This window comes from Xyrauchen texanus, chromosome 8 (assembly GCF_025860055.1).
Source record: "Xyrauchen texanus isolate HMW12.3.18 chromosome 8, RBS_HiC_50CHRs, whole genome shotgun sequence".
Taxonomy (NCBI): Eukaryota; Metazoa; Chordata; class Actinopteri; order Cypriniformes; family Catostomidae; genus Xyrauchen; species Xyrauchen texanus.
Window position 1 is genome coordinate 1,286,504 of NC_068283.1, and position 21,327 is coordinate 1,307,830.

Genomic DNA, 21,327 nt, shown 5'->3' on the forward strand with positions numbered 1-21,327 from the left:
AATGGTATCAAAGGCCGCACTAAGATCAAGCAGGATGAGGATGGAGATGAGTCCGGAATCAGCAGCTATGAGTAAATCATTGGTGATTTTTATTAGGGCAGTTTCAGTACTATGGGAAGGTGAAAACCAGACTGGAAAAGTTCGTAAAGACTGTTGAGGGTAAGAAAGGCATGGAGTTGTGCAAACACTATTTTTTCAAGTATTTTAGAGATAAAGGGAAGATTTGAGATGGGACGAAGATTTTTATAGTTAGTGGGATCTAAGCCAGGTTTTGACAGATGCAATTTTGAAAAGTGAGGGGACAATACCAGAGGAAAGAGAGGAATGAATAATGGAAGTTATAAAGGGAAGGAGGGAAGTGAGGCAGGTTTTGACCAGAGCTGTGGGGAGGGGGGTCAAGAGAACAGGTTGAGGACTTTGATTTACGGATAAGATCAGAGATTTCGGAGGAGGAGGGCAGTAGAAAGCAGCAAAATGAGTGGCTATTGGGGAGGGGCAAAGGGGGAGGTGGAGGCAAGGGGGTTGAATGTAATTGCTGGTGAATAGAGTTGATTTTTTTATTAAAAAAGATAATTAATGAATTACAAGTCTCACTTGAATACATGTGAGAAGGTAAGGAATCAGGGGGGTTAAAAATGTTATGCATGATTGAGAAGAGAGACCTGGAGTTTCCTTCGTTAGAGCAGATGAGATCAGAGTAGTAGTTTGAATTAGTTACAGCTATTGAGTTTGAGTAGTGAAGAAGATTAGTTTTGTGCATTTCTTTATGAATGGAAAGACCAGTTTTTTAATTAGGCGTTCAAGTTGGCGACCTTTGGCTTTCATGAGGCGAAGCTCTGATGAGAACCATGGGGCAGAACGGGAAAAAGACACAGATCGAGTTTTGAGAGGGGCAAGGGAGTTGAGAATATTGCAAAGTCCAGAGTTATAATGGGTGACAAGGTGGTCCGGAGAAGAAAAGTCAGGGATAGGCAAATTGTCAATATAGGAGGACAGGATGTCTGTATTTATGTTGTTAATATTACGAAAGGAAATCTGGTGGACTGGCTTGATTACAGCCAGAGACAGGGAGAAATTAAATGACAAAAGAAAATGATCAGAAATGTGAACATCATCACCAGAGCAGTTGAAAGGGATTAAGCCAGAGCAGCAAATCAAATCAAGTGAATGACCTTTTATGTGGGTGGGAAATTCAACATACTGATAGAATACAAAACTGTCTAAGCAGGAGGTAAAGTCTCTGGTGAGTGGGAGGTTTATATTGTCCATATGAATATTAAAATCACCAAGGAGAATGACATTAGGAGAGAGAGTAGAGAGATGGGTGAGTAGTATAGAGAATTCGTTTAAAAAGTCACTGTGTGGTTTTGGAGGACGGTAGACTGTAGCAATAACTGTGGGAGTGGGACCAGGCAATTTAAATACAGAGCATTCCATAGTGCAGAAAACTGGAGTGGAAACTGGCAACATCTTCCACTTCTCGCGATATAGCAGCGCGAGACCTCCCCTGCGGCCAGAGCCACGAGGATGAGAGTGGTAAACAAACCCAGATGGAGTGGAGGCGTTGAGCTGGGAGAAGTCACTAGGTTGTTGCCAGGTCTCCGTGAGACAGAGGAAGTCCAGCTTACGGTCAACGAGGAGATCCTGGATAAGCTGACCCTTGTTAGTGAGAGAGCGGACATTCAGGAGACCAAAGTTGACAGTAGAGTTGTTGTAGCCAGGGGCGGAGCTTGCTGCCCTAGCCAGGTTAGCAAGCGAACCGCAATCAGCGACCCGACTTGAGCATTGGCGGGAACGGCGAGAAGTGGACCAAAATGATGTTATTGGATTGGATTCATCGAGGTGGAAATTCCGGCGAGATCCGCGGTGGATGTATCTCCGGCGGGGAAGGAGCGCAATCTCCGGATGTAGCTGGAAAACTAGCGGGGTAGGCACAGACAGAAGCCCGCGGAGCAGGAGGAGATCAGCCGCTGTATACTGGGTCAGACCAGCCCCAGGACGATGTAGAATTGAAAGGACAGTCCAGAGGAGGATAAACCACATGTAGAACTTGCAAGCCCACATTATGAACGGCAGCGGGCAGCTAGCCAGCAGCAGCAGCCGCATGGAGTTGAGAAGACAAGTGGAGAATGAGGCGGAGAATGAGGTTAGTTTACCATACTCAGACACCAAAACATCAGGATAACTAAAGTAAAAATGTTCCGAGTGAAGGCGAAGGCTTTTGCTCTCGCTTGAGTGTAAATACACGGCCCAGTAATCCGTAAGAACGTTAAAATAACTTAAAATAGCTAAAATAGTTATCAGAGAGCAGCGGCTGCAAAACGCACCAGCGTCCACTCATCCGAGAAAGTGATTATGGGGATTACCTCTCTTAAGAGGATTGGGGATCTACAGGCTCAGATTGGGGATCTACAGGCTCTGTCTGTTTTGCTGGCCTGTTTAGTATTTGCCCCAGGTATGGCCAAAGCTATTCTGCATCCTCATCCTGACTACCTTCCTAAGGTGCCTTTTTCGACACTACATTCTGTCACTCTGGAAGCTTTCTGCTCCCCGCCGCTTTTAACGATGGAGCAGGAAAGACTTCACGGCCTCTGCCCAGTCCGTGCCCTTCAGACTTATGTCCACCGCACTAGCCAGTGGCGTAAGTCAGAGCAATTATTTGTCTGCTATGGGGGCCGCAACAGGGGGGTGGCCGCTACCAAGCAGACTATGTCACATTGGGTGAGGGATGCTATTGCCCTGACCTATGAGGCGTGCGGTCAAGCTTCACCAGTAGGTGTCAGGGCTCACTCCACCAGAGGGGTCGCCTCCTCTAAAGCTTTGTCTAGAGGGGTACCTCCGCAGCAGGTTTGTGATGCAGCAGGCTGGTCCTCTCCGCACACATTCATCAGATTTGATAGTTTGGATGTTCATGCTACTCCGGGCTCTTACGTCCTTGAGTCGACATCTCGAGTTCATGCCTGAACAAGTTTGTGACGGGGAAGGCTGGTCCTCTCCGTGCACATTCATCAATTTTTATGGCAGGCTCTTGCCTGAACAAGTTCGTGATGCGGCAGGCTGGTCCTCTCCGCACACGTTCATCGAACTTTATGGGTTAGATGTTTTTGCTACTCCGGACTCTTCCTTGATTCGACATCTCAAGATCACGTCTGAACAAGTTTGTAATGCAGCAAGGCTGGTCATCTCTGCACACATTCGTCAAATTGTATGGTTTAGATGTTTATACTACTCCGGGCTCTTATGTCCTTGAGTCGACATCTCAAGCTCATGTCTGAGACCTCTCGCGTTCTTGTGAGCACACTTCACAACCGTAGGGTTCCGGACAGCCTCAGTGCAGCGGTGTGGGTATTGCGTTCCCAAAAGCACTTAGCAAAGCGCAGCATCATAGTGAAGCTTTTTGTAAAGGGAACGTCTTGGGTTACATGTGTAACCCTTGTTCCCTGAAAATAGCGGAACGAGATGCTGCGCTTCTTTGCCACACTGGGACGTCCCAGGACTGCTCTTCAGAAAAAGATATCTGACGACACGCTGGTGACGCGTCTATTTAAAGCCTGGCCACAGGTGCATCTAATGGTCTCACCAGCCGAGGCTATAAATTCCGGTCAATGTTCATTGACGTGTTACACACATATTCACAGCTGTTCACAGTGCAGGATTGTTCCCAAAAGCGCTTAGCAAAGCGCAGCATCTCGTTCCGCTTTTTTCAGGGAACAAGGGTTACACAAGTAACCCGAGACGTTTCCACTCATGAGTCCTTGTTTAGAATGATGTTTATATTATAATGTACTGTACAGTAATTGTCCACTACCTTTCGGACACTGAATAAAATGTCCAAACAATCCACAACCCAGGTTGTTGAGGTTTATTTCTTACAATATAAAAATCTATATTTTATAATGTGTATTTAAAATTTTTGTCTTTGAATTTAATTTCATAAAATAATTTTAATGTAAAATGGTGTAAAATGTCCGCTATAGTTATAACTATAGGCTATATAAAACATTTTAAAACACTGTAAAATTTTGAGATCGAGTAGAGAAGCGTTATATTATAAGTGCAGCACATTGATTTTTTAAACTTGAACATACAGATTTATTGATGTGAACTAAGACGCTTACTGAACTCTGCCATCTCCTTGTTGCAGACTTGTGTTTTATCATCAGGGAAGTTGTTATTGTATGCCAATTTACTGTCACTAATTTGGCATGTTAATTGATTATATATGTAATCCAACATAAAATCTTGGCAGACTATACTGGACAAACAGAGCGGAATTACAAATGCTGACAGACTACAAAAAACTCAAGTAGCAGTCATTTTAAAAGACTTTTGTAAATTGTTTTAGTGCTGTTAGGCTTCTGAAATGTGTAATAGTTCAGTGGTTGAGGTAATAAACACAGTCCAAAAACTCCAGCTTTGGATTTGATTCCAATGCTTTGCGTTGCTTCTCAATTCCCAACGCTTCGGAATCAAGGAGTAGATTCCTTTTGGAATCGATTCCCTGCCCAAAATAAAATATAGAGTGTAAAAGTGTACAGCAGTTGGATTGAGTAAATCTGAGGCACATAGATGAGGGCAAGAATTGTTCAGTGCATCTGACATTTAGGCACATGCTCTTCTCGGCGGTCTTTTCTTTCTGCAAATGATCAACAAAAACCCAGCTAGTGAGGGAAATCTTCCAGACACTTAGAAACACCATTGTCACTTTGTCAGCATAGACTGTGGGCCACTAAAGCACCGCTCGAGTTCTGTTACTGCTCACTTCAACACCAAACACTTTTGTTTCCATTCCTCTCACCCATCACCTCAAACCACAGCTGTCACACTGCACCAGACAGCGAGGGGTGCTTTGATGATCACTGACTGCATCACTTCAGTCTTCCACGATGAACTTCACAGAGGATGAACTGCTACCAACTCGAACAGTAATAATGGGATACTTCATTGTCCACTGCCTGCACCTCTGGCTTAGGATGGACTCTACAAAAATGAACTGCCAAAAGATTCCAGCCGAACTATGAGACACACCTCGCTGACCTCCACCAGCACCATCTTGGTCATATGATGGACTACAATCTCTTATAACAGAATACATAGATGATAAATTAATACCAACTAAAGCCTTAATCAGCCAAATAAATGTACACTGCATCTACGTGCACTTCTGCAAACAATTTGGGATGGAATTCATAAATCTTATTACTGTTCATACAAAATCCTTCAGTTTAATCATCGGCCCTCCAACATCTACTCAGCTTACTTACATAAAACAAGACTTGTACTACACATATACTTTATACCTGCTATTGGCATAATATTCTCCCAAGGTTATTTTTCTCCATTAGCTAACATCTTTTGGAGTTGTATGTTCCTTGGCACAGTCGTCTTTGTCTTGCTCACTGGGGGCATGCTTTTAAATCTTGTTATTCATTAAGGACTTTAATAGCATCATTTTTGTTACAGCATCATTTTCTGTAAAGCTGCTTTGAAATGATGTGTGTTGTGAAAAGCACTATAAAAATAAATATGACTTAACTTGACATTTCTTCCTTTGAAAACTAAAAAATGGGCCCATTCACTTCCGTTGTAAATGCCTCACTGTAACCTTGATTTTTGTTTTGTTTTTAAGAATTTTAAGAAATTAATCTTATACCACAAATGCTGTCCATTGAGATTAAGTTGTATTGAACCCGGAATATTCCATTAAGGTAACAGTTGCAGATTATAGAATGTGGTACTTTATGGAGTTCTTGCAGTCTTCCCTCATTAACAGTTCTGGATTGGTGTCGTAACACATGTGATCACAGGTCCATTACCCCTCTCATCAGTATGTCTCAAAGTGATAGTTCAGGCACCAGAAGCCCTTTCATCGCTACACATCATTACACATCTCTCTAATACTACCAAGAACATGAAATCACTGACCAGAACCTCGCGTTCAAGCTCTTGATTTTCTTCATGTTCTTCTGCTCTCTTCACTCTTCAGTAAGCAACACATCCTCCAGTGAAGAAGTAGGTGCAGACAGGTGGGTTAATGTACGGATGGAAATAACAGCTGTATGGAGCAGTACGCCGACTACTTTGACAGGTAATTAAGCTCTCAGACTGTAAGCATGCGGAAGGTGCTTGAAAACAGCTGCAAGCTATGACAAGGTCAGCCTTAGGAGGACACACGCTGGCCCAAAACTCCTTGATGGCTGACTGTCATTATGTATTTGAGACATTTAAGGACTGAAAATACTCAAATTACTTTTCTAGTTATACAAGCTCGTTTTTACGTTGAAAGGCATCAAAGCAAAAGTTATAACACAATGCAAATACAAGTTGCAGTCTTAGGCCATGAACTTACTTAACCAAGTATACAGATGCAAATGCTTGGCACATTGCAAGTACATGGTCCTGTTGAACATAATTATGTACTGTGAGGATAACAAAACCATTGTGCCATTACACTGGCTAGCTATCAAAATATCAACCTTAGCTATCCTAAGTTAATTTACATACACAGCAATTCACTTTGATTTGCATGATTTGCAGAGAGAGTGATTCGGATTCAAACTGCTAACCTGATCTCCTGAGTTCAAAATTCATAAAATTGAATTCAGTAACTCACAAGATGATATTTCACAAAACCACATATGAACACACACAAAGTGTTCCTTATTATTGCCAATGGCGACTTGATTTTAAATTATTGTCTGAATTTGATGTTTACATCACCTACTTCTTCATATTGAGAGTTGACAGCAACAGATTCCAAATGCAAATATCACACTTGAAATGAACTCTGGACCTTTTATCTGCTCCTTGTAAATGGGATAATGAGGGAATAACACACACCTGTCAATCATTTTGCTCATTCTCATAGTGTTGCATTTGCATTCAGGCTATTATTGATAAAGTTTGTCAGTTGAGGGCACTAATGTGCTTCTGTTGAATTTGACAACCACAGGAATATACAACGCTGCTCTTTTTGGTCTTAAAATTATCTTTGGAGGGCGGGGATTGGAATGAGGGTGCGTGGTTAATTCAACCTCAGTCACACGAAAGCATTAGAACGTTAAATCTCCTTTAAATCATTAAGTCAGATACAACGTATTAGCAGGAATACTCATACAGGCCGAACATTACAACTGACCCTTTAGAAATAAAGTGCTGCTGATTAAATTAAGTAGTTTGATTAGTACTAGGGCAGTCAAACGATTCAAATATTTAATCACGATTAATCACAATTTTTTGTAGTTAATGATGATTAATTGTAATATCTTTATAAACATGAGTGGACAAAATATGCTTTATCCAGACGTATTTTTCAGTCATCCACACAAAACCTACCCCACCAGAGTTGGACAACAGAAAATGAACACAACTCAATTCAAATTATGCACAAAATATAATCAAACCATACAATGAAAATTCTTATCAGTTTTTGTGCCCACTTACACCAGTTAACCTGGCATTGACCATTTTAGTTAACCACACAGACAATCACCTCGTGCTCACACTTGCATTTCGCACTCGCACCTCACAACTTTTGCCTCGTACTCGCACCACGTCTCACACTCCAAGGCAGGTGTTCAAATGGCAGCTGTCTTGCCACTGCAATGAGGTTACAATGTTAGGAGCTCTATCTGTGCTTTGTGGGCATGTTCTATTGCTGTGCTACATTAATAATATGCTTGGATCTGGTCTCAGAATAATGTCTCCACCATCTGTTTTCCAGACGGAAATGCCTGTGACATTAGCGGCATCGCTTCTCGTGAACTACGGTTTATTGAAAGCGTCATAATATGCGTTAAAAGCATTAAAACAATGTGTGGCGTTAAATGAATGATTGCATTAACGTGTTAATAACGGCAGCACTAATTAGTCCAGAATAAAAAATATTTTCCATTGAAATAAAAATAATTAAAACATTTTTAAATTCAAAAGGTTCCATCAAAACAAGGTTGTCAAAATAACTCCATGACTTCCAATGAAAACATGCAATTAAGTTAAAAATAATTGCAAGTATGTAATCAACCACTTTTGAGCGTGTGGATGAACACGTACGTCATCTACCACTGAAGACCATTTTTGTGCCATATTGTATGTGTGTTTTAAAATTGTCAATGCCAGGTTAGCTGTTGTAAGTGGGCACAAAAACTGATAAGAATTTTCATTGTATGGTTTGATTAGGTTGTGTTTGGTGTTACAAATTGATGATGGTTGGCATAATAACACAAATAATGTGTATGTGATTGATTCAGCTCATGTCATCGAAATCTCACGAAAAGTTGGCAAGCCTGTAATAGGGCTAATCTTTGCAAAATAGTTTTTTTTTTCTTAATACATATTTCTCAACACAATTTTGGTAAAGTGTGAGCGGCAGGGTAACTTAAAGGGGGTCGCATAGTGGTCACGTCTGGCCAACGACATGGCATGTTCTAAAATTAGAAACACTTATTTTCTATGAAGGTACACACACTGCCACCACGACAGCTCCAGAGGCTTAACAACTCTTAACAACTCTGTTCAATTCGACCTAGAGTTACTCATTATCAAAGGACATAGACTATTTACTCTAGCCATCACTGGAGGATATATCATGTATGTGTATCTTTCATATAGCTTATAAAATGTATGTTCAGTTACAAGTGTCTTTTTGTGGTTTGACAGCTTGAATGAAACCTCTTCAAGGCTTCATATAGTAAGTAAGTAAGTAAGTAAGTAAGTAAGTAAGTAAAGTTTATTTATAAAGTGCTTTTCACAGATAAAATCACAAAGTGCTGTACAGGAGGATAAGTAAAAACAAACAGTATAAAATGTATATACATATATAAGATTAAAGTGACACTAGTGAAAACCCATCAACCAAAAGCCTTCTTAAATAAACATGTTTTCAGAGCCTTTTTAAAAGAGGCTACAGTGTCTACCAGACGCATGGACAGGGGCAGGGCGTTCCACAGTCTGGGAGCTACAGACTGAAATGACATGTCCCCTCGGGTCTTATAACGAGAAACATATAGAGAAATTGCAAAACAAAAGTCGCCAAAAGTCGCTAAACATTACGTTTGCGCAGATACGCTCATTTACAAACTCATCAACGTCACTTTTAATCTTGGAAAAGTACAAAAACCTTCGTAGCTTTTGTGTGTGTGGTGACTATATTCACATCTTTGGACTTCCACCTGCACCGAGTCCTCCAGTATTTTTATTTTCTCCCCAATTTGGAATGCCCAATTCCCAATGCGCTCAAAGTCCTTGTGGTTGTGGTTCGTCTCTCAGTTGCCTCCTGAGACGGTCAATCCACACATCTTATCACGTGACCTGTTGAGCACATTACACGGAGTATAGCATGAAGCCTCCATGCGCACTATGTCTCCGCGATAACGTGCTCAACAAGCCACGTGATAAGATGCGCGGATTGACGGTCTCAGGAGGCAACTGAGATTTGGCATCCACGGACAACTCACCACCTGCTCCACCGAAAGCAAGAACCACATTATAGCGACCATGAGGAGGTTACCCCATGTGACTCTACCCACCCTAGCAACCAGGTCAATTTGGTTGCTTAGGAGACCTGGCTGGAGTCACTCAGCATGCCATGGATTCGAACTCATGACTTCAGAAATGGTAGTCGGCATCTTTACTCGCTGAGATATCCAGGCCCCCGCATCCTCCAGTATTAAGTTCAGTAAATGTAATATCACCCCCTTGTGGGCTCCCAAAGTTATTACGCCACACTACATTAAACGGAAGGCCAACGGACAGTGAATTGGAAAGCACACAAATTAGTCTTCTAATTTAAATGTCGGCTAATGTTAATATATCGATGTTTCAAAAACCGACAAAAAATAACTTGCAAATCAATAATCGATGTTTCCATATTTTATGACATTTCTACTAGACTCCTATCAATCACTTTATTTTAAGAAAGGCAACTTTGTTACACATTCCTTATTTATTTATACAATACAAATGACTGATGAATGTCAATAACCTTGCCTCGTCTCGTTCAAAACCCTGATGTTTTCTTTCCTTTGTGGTTACAACAGTTATAATCCTAATGAAATCACGGTTAATGGTAGAGTTTGGGTAAGGGGTTAGACTTAATGGTTAGGTTTAGATTTGCGTTATGGATAAAACAAAGCAAAAATTATAAAATTTTTCCTTGGTTTGTCTGTTTTTCCTCTATGGAATTTCTTACCATTTCACCGCTTTTCATTATTATTTAATTATCACAACTTGTCATGAGAGCAGGTTGTCACAGATATTTTACTTGATGCATCACACCTGGTTAGGACCCAGTGTAATATTTCCTGGTTTTCAGAAATAAGCCTGCTTACCTGGCATCTTTTTCTTTTGACCTATTGGAGTGGGGTTTACAGCGATCCATTTTTCAAACAGACTATCTGACGATGCTACTTGCAATATAAAATACATACTCTCAGCATTTCCTCTATGCAAAAACTGATTTAATTGGCTTCTTCACATCAGATGCAAACCAACAGACAAATATGATAAAACAGGGAAATACTGTATATGCTATGTGCACAACATCTACAGTTTGAAGCCCTTATTTGTTTGGAGCTCCCTGGACACACAACTAAGAACGTGAACTGAGATACACTTAAACATATTTATTGTCATTTATGGTCATTGAAAAAGACTCAAGTGTAGCTATATGCTCTGATTGTTCCGATTGCTCAACTGGAACAGCATGCACTAGAGCAACACCAATGACATGTTTTTTTTTTGGAACAATATGAATGTGAGTAAATGATGACAGAAGGTTTTTTTGCAGGTGAACTGTCCCTTTAAATGTCCAAATAATTTTTGTGGCCACTGTATATACATATATGCAACACTGTATATACGTATATACAACAATGCTACAGTAGAGTGAAGATCTGAGCATGAGCAACTTACAAAAGAAAAGAGATCTGGCAAGCCCAACACTTTACATTTTCCATGTTATGATGATCATTTAATGACACAGTGATACAATACAGTACTAAACATACTCATCTGATGTGATGCAGTGGAGTAGAGCGGTAAACCTGGTACATCTCAATGCATCAGCATATACACTCACCTAAAGGATTATTAGGAACACATACTAATATTGTGTTTGACCCCCTTTCGCCTTCAGAACTGCCTTAATTCTACGTGGCATTGATTCAACAATGTGCTGAAAGCATTCTTTAGAAATGTTGGCCCATATTGATAGGATAGCATCTTGCAGTTGATGGAGATTTGTGGGATGCACATCCAGGGCACGAAGTTCCCGTTCCACCACATCCCAAAGATGCTCTATTGGGTTGAGATCTGGTGACTGTGGGGGCCATTTTAGTACAGTGAACTCATTGTCATGTTCAAGAAACCAATTTGAAATGATTCGAGCTTTGTGACATGGTGCATTATCCTGCTGGAAGTAGCCATCAGAGGATGGGTACATGGTGGCCATAAAGGGATGGACATGGTCAGAAACAATGCTCAGGTAGGCCGTGGCATTTAAACGATGCCCAATTGGCACTAAGGGGCCTAAAGTGTGCCAAGAAAACATCCCCCACACCATTACACCACCACCACCAGCCTGCACAGTGGTAACAAGGCATGATGGATCCATGTTCTCATTCTGTTTACGCCAAATTCTGACTCTACCATCTGAATGTCTCAACAGAAATCGAGACTCATCAGACCAGGCAACATTTTTCCAGTCTTCAACTGTCCAATTTTGGTGAGCTCTTGCAAACTGTAGCCTCTTTTTCCTATTTGTAGTGGAGATGAGTGGTACCCGGTGGGGTCTTCTGCTGTTGTAGCCCATCCGCCTCAAGGTTGTGCGTGTTGTGGCTTCACAAATGCTTTGCTGCATACCTCGGTTGTAACGAGTGGTTATTTCAGTCAAAGTTGCTCTTCTATCAGCTTGAATCATTCGGCCCATTCTCCTCTGACCTCTAGCATCAACAAGGCATTTTCAGCCCACAGGACTGCCGCATACTGGATGTTTTTCCTTTTCACACCATTCTTTGTAAACCCTAGAAATGGTTGTGCGTGAAAATCCCAGTAACTGAGCAGATTGTGAAATACTCAGACCGGCCCGTCTGGCACAAACAACCATGCCACGCTCAACATTGCTTAAATCACCTTTCTTTCCCATTCTGACATTCAGTTTGGAGTTCAGGAGATTGTCTTGACCAGGACCACACCCCTAAATGCATTGAAGCAACTGCCATGTGATTGGTTGATTAGATAATTGCATTAATGAGAAATTGAACAGGTGTTGCTAATAATCCTTTAGGTGAGTGTACATCAGACTCAGCCACACTAAAACACATCCTCTCACTACACAAACACACACACACACACACACACACACACACACACACACACACACACACACACACACACACACACACACACACACACACACACACACACACACACACAGTACCTTGGCACTGGAAGCCTTGCTTTCCAAATCCCCTGTAGAGAAGCATTAGACAGAGAAAGACAGAGAGAAATATGTCCATTAGTGTTAAAGCGGCAAAACAATATCTGATTCTTTCAACACAGCTCAGATTAGTTTCAGAGCTTTCTCTCTTAATGAGGCAGAAAGTTTGAAAGGTATTAAAATCACTGAACATCAGTTGAGCAATTATGTGTTTGATGATGTCATAAAATGATCCTCTGAGTGTGCATTTACTGTTATCTTTATTCCAAATAATCTGTCACGATTCCTTGTTGTCTGCCCCGTGTTTTCCGTTTCACCCTTCACTGATCACATTCCATGTCATGTTTTCCTTGTTGTCCGCCCCGAGTCTCACTGTCCTTGTAGAAAACTACAATTCCCACAATTCCCGGCCTCCCTCACTGCCTGCACACATCATTGTTCTCACCTGTGTCTCGTTTAGTCTTTATTGTGTCCTTGTGTATTTAAACCCTGTTTGTTCCTCCATTCCCTTGTCGGTCGTTGTATGTGAATATCGTTGCATGTTATGTTGCTTGCTCATGCCTTTGTTCTCTCGCTGTTCCCCTGGTTCGTTCGAGGTTTACCCTGCCCTTCGTTTATGTTCACTATCTGTTCTACCCGCTGTGTGTTCTTTTGGTGTTTGAGTTAACTTTTTCCCATCGTGGACTTTTCCTTTGTTCCCGTGTTTGTATTATTATTATTTGTTTGTTAATAAAGCCGTGTTTGGATCCGCACCACCGTCTGCCTTCTCCTGCTTCCCACACACATCGTAACATAATCAAATGGATCATATGCAAATTACTAATTCAATTTAGATTTGTTTTATTAAATGTATTTACATATCTATTTGTTTTTTATTTTGAAAATAACTGTACTGATCACAATACCATCTAGCATTTTGTAATATTATAAAATTAAATATATGAATAAAATAAAATAAATAAACAAAATAAAATATAGAGTTGACAAATAAAACAGACATGAATTAAATGCATGTCTAATAGTTACTATTATTTTAATACTTTTATTTCCCACATAAATAATCAAATGCAACTGAATAATTATTAATTTTTAAACAAATATTACAATACAATAAAACCTAAAAATAAATGTAATAAATATAAAAATAAATATAAATATTTATTTGAAATAATATTACATATAAAAATATATAATATTAATGAAAATAAATATTAAAAAGCAATGTAATAATAATATATCGTCTAGAGACTGTTGTGTGTGAAAATCCCAGAAATCCTCAAACCAGCCCGTCTCCCACCAACAATCATCCATGTGATTATCTAATCAGCCAATCCTGTGACAGCAGTGCAGTGCATAAAATCATGCAGATATGGGTCAGGAGCTTCAGTTAATGTGAACATCGACCATCAGAATGGGGAAAAATGTGCTCTCAGTGATTTGGAGCTTGGCATGATTGTTGGTGCCAGATGGGCTGGTTTGAGTATTTCTGTATCTGCTGATCTCCTGGGATTTTCACACACAACAGTCTCTAGAATTTACTCTGAATGGTGTCAAAAACAAAAATCATCCAGTGAGGGGCAGTTCTGTGGATGGAAATGTCTTGTTGATGAGAGAGGTCAACAGAGAATGACCATTCTGGAACTGACAAAGTCTACAGTAACTCAGATAACCACTCTGTACAATTGTGGTGAGAAGAATATCATCACTGAATGCTATTCTGAGATGCAGGTTGGCGCTATTTTAGTGGCATGAGGGGCCCTACACAATATTAGGCAGGTGGTTATAATGTTGTGGCTGATATATATATATATATGCAGAGACTATTTGCACTAAGTGTAAAAAGCAACAAATCCCACTATTACCATGGGATTTTTCTGGTAAAATCATAGTAATCACAAAATGAAACATAGTTACTATTAACTACTATTAACAACATGTTACTGTGGTAACCCCATGGTTAATACATCAGAAATATAGTTTCTACCAAACACATGGTTACTACAATATTACGACCGTAAATCCATGGTTAATTTGATGTGGATCAAATCCTTCTCTCAATTCCCCGACTTTCAATGTGACCAAATCTCTATTATTTATTACTATAAAGTAGTATTATAGGAAATATTAAGAGTAGAGACATGGGAAAAGGGATTTGAAGCCAGAACTCCAGTGTGACATCACATACACATACTGAAGTTACACCCAGAGCTACTACAGCAGCACATGAAGATGCAGTTTGTAGTAAAATCCAGTTTCCACCAGATAAATTAGTCACTAAGTTATCAGTCTCTTAACCACTAAATGTCTATCCCGTTAACTAGTTTAATATCTCTGCTCCATCACGAAAAATTCAAATATGCCCACCTTTATCTGATCAACATTTGACCCCAAAGAAATCTGTGATTTATCCTGACTGTCTTGTGGTGGATGGAGTTAGTGTAAATACACTCTGCCAACAAGATGGGCTATTTGCACTTAGTGTAAATAGACACTCTGTATATGGAAATATACATATATATATATATATATATATATATATATATATATATATATTAGGGATGAAACGGTTACCGGTTTCATGGTAAACCACAATAAAATGCCCAGACGGTTAGTATTTCTGTGTCATATTTAATTAACATTAAATCCGTGCGTGATTATTGTGATTTGTAAAACTCGCGGTAAATGCTATTCACACGTACCCACCAACGCTGGCCAAATTGATGCCCTACGCTGAGTTCCAGGTGGACTCACGATATGAGCGTGAAGCGATCGTCTGTGTTCGGCAACTGCTTTTGGGTCCTTGAATAAAGTATAACGTGCGAGTAAGGTCAGCTGGTGGACTTTCTGGTGCCCCCCCTAGGGAATTGGTGCCCTACGCAGACAGTGTAGTCTGCTTATAGGGAGTACAGGTACTGCTAGCATGAGTCTGATGCATTGGCGCAGCATGCAACATTGTTATTGTTGTTTTTTTAGCATGAAAACGTGGCAGAAGGCAATGACAGCACTCCGACCTTTCAAAAAGACCAAATCAGATGTGTGATCATTTTTTATATTTTATAAGAATGCTGAGGGAAAATTATTAGAAGATGGTAACCCTGTCTGCAGTGCTTGCCAGAAGAAAGTCGCTGTGAAATGGGGCAAACGTCCAATCTGGAGAGTCATCTCCGTGACAACCATCCATCACTTTACAGTGCATGCAAGTAAGTTCCATTGTAGCTCACTGCATGAGTTGGGGAAAAGTAAATAGTTGGACACAATATTTAATTGGATTAAATCATTTCTCATCGCACTTGTAAAAAACACAAGCTTCTGCAAAGAAAAAGTTGAAGTGCATCGCTTTGAGCCAAGACAAACGAAAAAGAAAACAAGACCATAACAAATAGATGGATACAATGACACCGGGGGACCTTGGTGTGCGCACATGTTAAGTTTGTACATTTGTACAGAGATGATTTCACCTCTAAAGAACTAAATTGTGGCGGAAAACGACCCAAAAAATGATTAAAACAGCAATTGCTAGTGGGGTGACCAATCCCTGGACCCCCCAGCTCCGCCACTGCGCATGATGGCACCAGTTGTGTTTGTATGAAAGGAGAGAGTGTGAGACATGAAAGAAGCCGAAGTTTCAGGATGAGCGACCTAATCAAGAATTTCAGAGAGCTGTGTAATAACATGTTGTGTAGTTATTCACCCAACCAACATATTTTGATCATGTAAAATATGTAAGTTAATAATAATAATGTAACCGCATCAATAATAATAATAATAATAATAATTATTATTATTATTATTATTATACTGCATTTGCTATTCACTAGTTTACTCATTTTATTTGTTTGTTGATTTTCAAATATAAAACCTGTTTAAATGATTTCATTTTCTTTTGTTTCAATACTTTTTGTACATTTTCGGCACATTTTAACAATACCGTGATGATTCTGATAACCGTGATAGTTTTTGTCATGATAATCGTGATATGAAATGTTCATACAGTTACATCTCTTAATATATATATATATTGCAAACAGGCTAATTGCCCTGATTCTAATATAATCTAGCATGCAGTAAATACATTAATATTTTAATACAATACAATATTAATCAAATCAACTGTGATACATTAAACAAATAGGAAAGTTCATGTAGTGGATGTCAATGTCCATTGTCATTTTTAACATTTATCTTTTTTACCTCTTTCACATGCAAACACATTTGAACAAATTATCATTCAAAATTATTAACCAGTATTTATTTTCAAATAGAAAAACACAAAACAAATAAATACAAAACAACATAATATTTGTGATATTTTATTTTTAGAGTTGACGGACGTGTAAACATATTACAATGCTAATGTATTCATTTATGCACTTCAATTTCCTATGAATGAAGAAGTAGTGATCATGTTAAGACAGACTGCATTAAGCGCTACCCTAATGATTGACACGTGTCAATCAAACATTTCAAACTGGAATTTCTCAAAATATAATGCAGCAGTGTTGAATGCAGAATGCCTCACCAGATAAAGTCGGTACAGTGGCTGCAGAATGTGGGCTGCTTGAAGAATCGAGCGGTGAATTTATGGTTTTTAACTTCATGCACGTTCTTCTGACGCAGAGCTCCTTTCCGCGCGAATCGAATGACAGCGGTGGAGGAGTCATTGATCTGTATGAGGTGATTAGCCATCAAGCTGCTATTCCTCAGGAGCGTGTGTCTGCTCCGCTGCGCGACGCGTCTACTGTAAGCGTTCAGCTGCATCTCTACTGTTCCAGCTGCTCTCTCAACGACACTGACGTCAACACACATAATGTGCGGCTGTTCAGCACGAACACAACGATCTGCAGCGCCATCGCGTGGACATCCAATGACACGGCCTCAAACGTGACGCCAAGATGTGAAACGCTCCTCCTGTGGAACTACAATGCTATTTGCACCGATATTGCGTTCATTCATTCATTCATTTTTTATTTGTTATTTTTTTTAAATAAATGTAAACAATTTAGAAATTGATCTGTTCCATGGTGGTATAAAATTGCTACTTATAATTAGAAATTAAATTATTTATTTAATAATATAATTATATTAGTGGAGTGGGTGCAACGAAACAATAAATTCTTGATCAAGCACACAAATAGTTCATGAATAACAGGGCCAAAACAGGCCTTCTTGAGTCACTTTACTGTCTATTTCTCTGGGCCACACACACACACACACACACACACACACACACACACCACACACACACACACACACACACACACACACATTTGTTTGGTTTCCATGTTTTATGGGGACTTTCCATAGACATAATGGTTTTTATACTGTACAAACTTTATATTCTATCCCCTAAACCTAACCCTACCCCTAAACCTAACCCTCACAGAAAACATTCTGCATTTTTACATTTTCAAAAAACATCATTTAGTATGATTTATAAGCTGTTTTCCTCATGGGGACCGACAAAATGTCCCCACAAGGTCAAAAATTTCGGGTTTTACTATCCTTATGGGGACATTTGGTCCCCACAAAGTGATAAACACACGCTCACACACACACACACACACACACACACACACACACACACACACACACACACACACACACACACACACACACACACACACTATAACACGGTTTTATGAGGCATGTAGTGATACATGGTTGCTAGGAAACGGAAACGCTATTTAGGAGTAACGAAATGAAGCCAGAAATAATGAGATCTTCAAACTCGTCAAAATTCTACAAATTAAAAGCCATGGGCTAAAGGTAGAGAAATCACCGTAGGGTCACTGCACCAACTTGGATGTTGTGCATCATGGTTTTCTTCACTCTACAAATTACACGTCATATTCAAGTTTATATATTTCCTTTAAGATATTATCTCTGGAGAGAACACTAATATTGTCATTATATCCATTTAGTCAGAGGGGAACTGGCTCCCACATTGAGTCTGGTTTCTCCCAAATCTTATGGAGTTTTGTGTTCTTTGACACAGTCACCTTCAGCTTGCTCACAGGGGTACTAAATACAATTATTATTGAATTAATTTCTATACACATTTTACAATCATATTTAATCAAACTACACAATGATGACTAAGATTTTATAGATATTACAATTTTTTTTTATTTTATATTATTATGAAAAAAAATAATACATGGTTATCTGTAAAGCTTTTTTGAAACAACGTGTGTTGTGAAAAGAGCTATACAAATAAAAATTACTTGACTTTACTGTAATCACTGTGACTTTTCATAACAATATCAGTTAGAGTTTTAGTATAAGTTTAATGTGCTTTATTTGCATGACAAATAATTCTGATCTTAGGGCTGCACGAATATGACAAAAATCACAATTGGTGATTATTTCTCTTGATGTAATCACGATTATTAATAGAAATTCCATTATATCCATTATATTGTGTGGGGCAAATGCAAACCATATTCTTAAGCTCCACTGCCAAAAACATTATATTGTTATGTTACATTGTCACGCCATTTCTGAGGCTTATGTACTCATGTCAAGTCTGTAATTGTTTACAATGCAAACACTGAAAAAACTACACACTTTGACAGACAGACAGACAGACAGACAGATAGATAGATAGATAGATAGATAGATACATAGAACGCCTAATATTGAAGAGGAATAGTACATTTAGAAAAAATGGTAAACATACTAACGGCAAGCATGGGTAATAAAGGACAAGTTCGGCGAACCATTCACAAGCGCGCACACCCTAGTAGGCAAACTTGCTAGAAAGACTTTTATTTTGAAATTGCAATAAGGCGCTTTATATGCGACTTCACAGTGTCAGTTTGAAACCGTTTGGGAGCGTAAAACAACAACAAGTGCGAGGAGCAATTATTTCAATTTATTACTCAACTATAATGCTTTAATATTAATAAACATGACTTTAATAAGAACAGTAAGGATTTATTTAACGTATTAAACGGGGACAGAAATGTTTATTAACATCTGTACATGAGTTCTGCTAACTGGTGAGCATTTAAAATTAAAAACAATTAATATAATCAATAAACTAATAATAATATAAAATAATGCGCTAACTACAGAACGTAATGTCTATTGATTCGAAATCGAAAACTGATAACTAGTCAAATTGGTGTGATCTGTATTAATCACTGATAGATACAGTTATTAAGACACAAAGCTCATTATGATTGAAATTTGTGATTAGATCGTTTCTTCAGGAGCATCATGAGTGATCAGGAAGACTCTTCTGGGACTCTGGACTCTGAGTTTGATCATTACCTGGTTGATATGAAGCCATATGTGCTCAAATTACCCCATAAGACAGGTTTGTGGTCTTTCACTTCAACGCAAGATTTACATCTCAAGTTAGTTCATTTATTCAACCTTTATTAAACAATGCTACTCCCATGGGTATTTGAATGTCTTTTACAATATAAAAGATAATGTATTAATTAATTTATTTCTGAATCCCTGAATTAAACTGCAGTGAGGTCATGTAACAACAGTGCAGCATACTTTTCGCATTGTCACATACTTGTGTAGGCAGTACACAATATACAGTGTATACAGCATATTAGAAGAAGTTTAATAATCACTTGAAAGTCATCTATAAAACACGTTGTCCCATCAGAGCGTCAGCAGTGTGCACTGTGGATAAAGAAGCTGTGTGACCCTGTGGCCTGTGGTTCTGGAGTAACCGGAAGGAAAAATCGTAACATGTACGCCCGGCTCCTTCTGCACATGCTCCGAAAAGGAGTTTTGGAGGGTCCCTTCACACACAAACCTGAAGCGGGCAGCCTCAAGACTTTACCCACGTACATGGTAAATACTGTTCTGAAATGTCACGGATTGGTCCTCAAATCACCGGGCTGCCCATGTTTAGTCAGTGCTGCCCTTATCAAGACTTCAATGTGTCAACATAACACCATACATCATTAGCTGTTTTGAGAGGTGTAATTAATGTGGAGTGTAATCAGAGAGTTTTTGTGTGGTTGTGTTTGTAGTCCATCTATTTTGACGAGCCGCTGTTGGGGAAGTCACGTGATCTGAGCTCTGCAGCGCTGCCTGACTGGGTGTCTAGTGAGTTGAGTCAGGCTGATGTCACGTGGTCCACCTCACCCATCTCCAACACACACAGGTAGGACCACCTGATCATCATGATGATCCAATCCATTTTGTTTGTAAATTTGTTCTTTTCTGACAGGATGCGTTCTTGCATTCTGTCTGCACTATTTTTAATGGTTGTCAAAGTACATACTATGTGCATCAGACTGTCACTGTGTGCATTTTAGGATGCTGGGCAAGTTAAAAGTAGTTGAAACTTTAAAAATGACTCCTCAAGATCCCTTCATTCTGTTGTGCTTCGTCAAGTGGTTAAGAAATGTCCTGTGAGAGCGACCCTCATTCTGTGGCTTTGTTGGTGTGCGATGACTGCCCCCTGCTGACCAGAGTATGCAAGCGGAGCAAGGAGTGTTGCGGCATGATTTTGTCTGGAGCGAGGAGTGGGTTGTAAAAAATCGGAGCGTCATTGTTTTCTCTCACTCCAAGAGCGCTTCAATAATGCTCCATCACGGGCAAAACACCTTTTAACTGACCTTAATGCAATAATTCACCACGTGTTAAGCATGAAGGAAAGATTGCATTTCTGATATAAGCAGAAAGAATGTGATAAAAATTTTTAGCAGCACTTGGTAATGTTCGACCTCCAGCGCGAAGGTTACTTTCGCTTTCTGTTTTCACGCTCCTATTATTGAGTTAAGCTTGCGGAACAGCTTGACTTAACTACATGCTTGTGTTTCATCTCTTTATTCTTACATCAACTGACATGTAGTGAAAATTACTGTGCAACACGACTGTTGTATTTTCTCCAAGCACCCGGCTTGTGTGAGTTTTCA

At 39.4% G+C, this 21,327-nt stretch overlaps 2 protein-coding genes across 6 annotated transcripts in view; one reads left to right on the forward strand and one right to left on the reverse strand.

The window, feature by feature from the left end:
• LOC127647469 (protein kinase C alpha type-like) overlaps positions 1–17,193 on the reverse strand; it is a 225,238-nt gene extending 208,045 nt beyond the window's left edge. For both annotated transcript variants that reach the window (XM_052131734.1, XM_052131733.1), the window contains exons 1-2: positions 16,956–17,193; positions 12,437–12,468 (exon numbers count right to left, since the gene is read on the reverse strand). In XM_052131734.1, coding sequence (XP_051987694.1) covers positions 12,437–12,468; positions 16,956–17,122 — 199 coding nt within the window. In that variant the 5' untranslated portion in view covers positions 17,123–17,193. The remainder of the gene's footprint in view (positions 1–12,436; positions 12,469–16,955) is intronic.
• Positions 17,194–19,267: 2,074 nt separating this feature from the next.
• LOC127647467 (centrosomal protein of 112 kDa-like) overlaps positions 19,268–21,327 on the forward strand; it is a 308,426-nt gene continuing 306,366 nt past the window's right edge. For all 4 annotated transcript variants that reach the window (XM_052131726.1, XM_052131727.1, XM_052131728.1 and 1 more), the window contains exons 1-4: positions 19,268–19,437; positions 19,638–19,757; positions 20,064–20,254; positions 20,437–20,570. In XM_052131726.1, the coding sequence (XP_051987686.1) occupies positions 19,658–19,757; positions 20,064–20,254; positions 20,437–20,570 (425 nt within the window). In that variant the 5' untranslated portion in view covers positions 19,268–19,437; positions 19,638–19,657. The remainder of the gene's footprint in view (positions 19,438–19,637; positions 19,758–20,063; positions 20,255–20,436; positions 20,571–21,327) is intronic.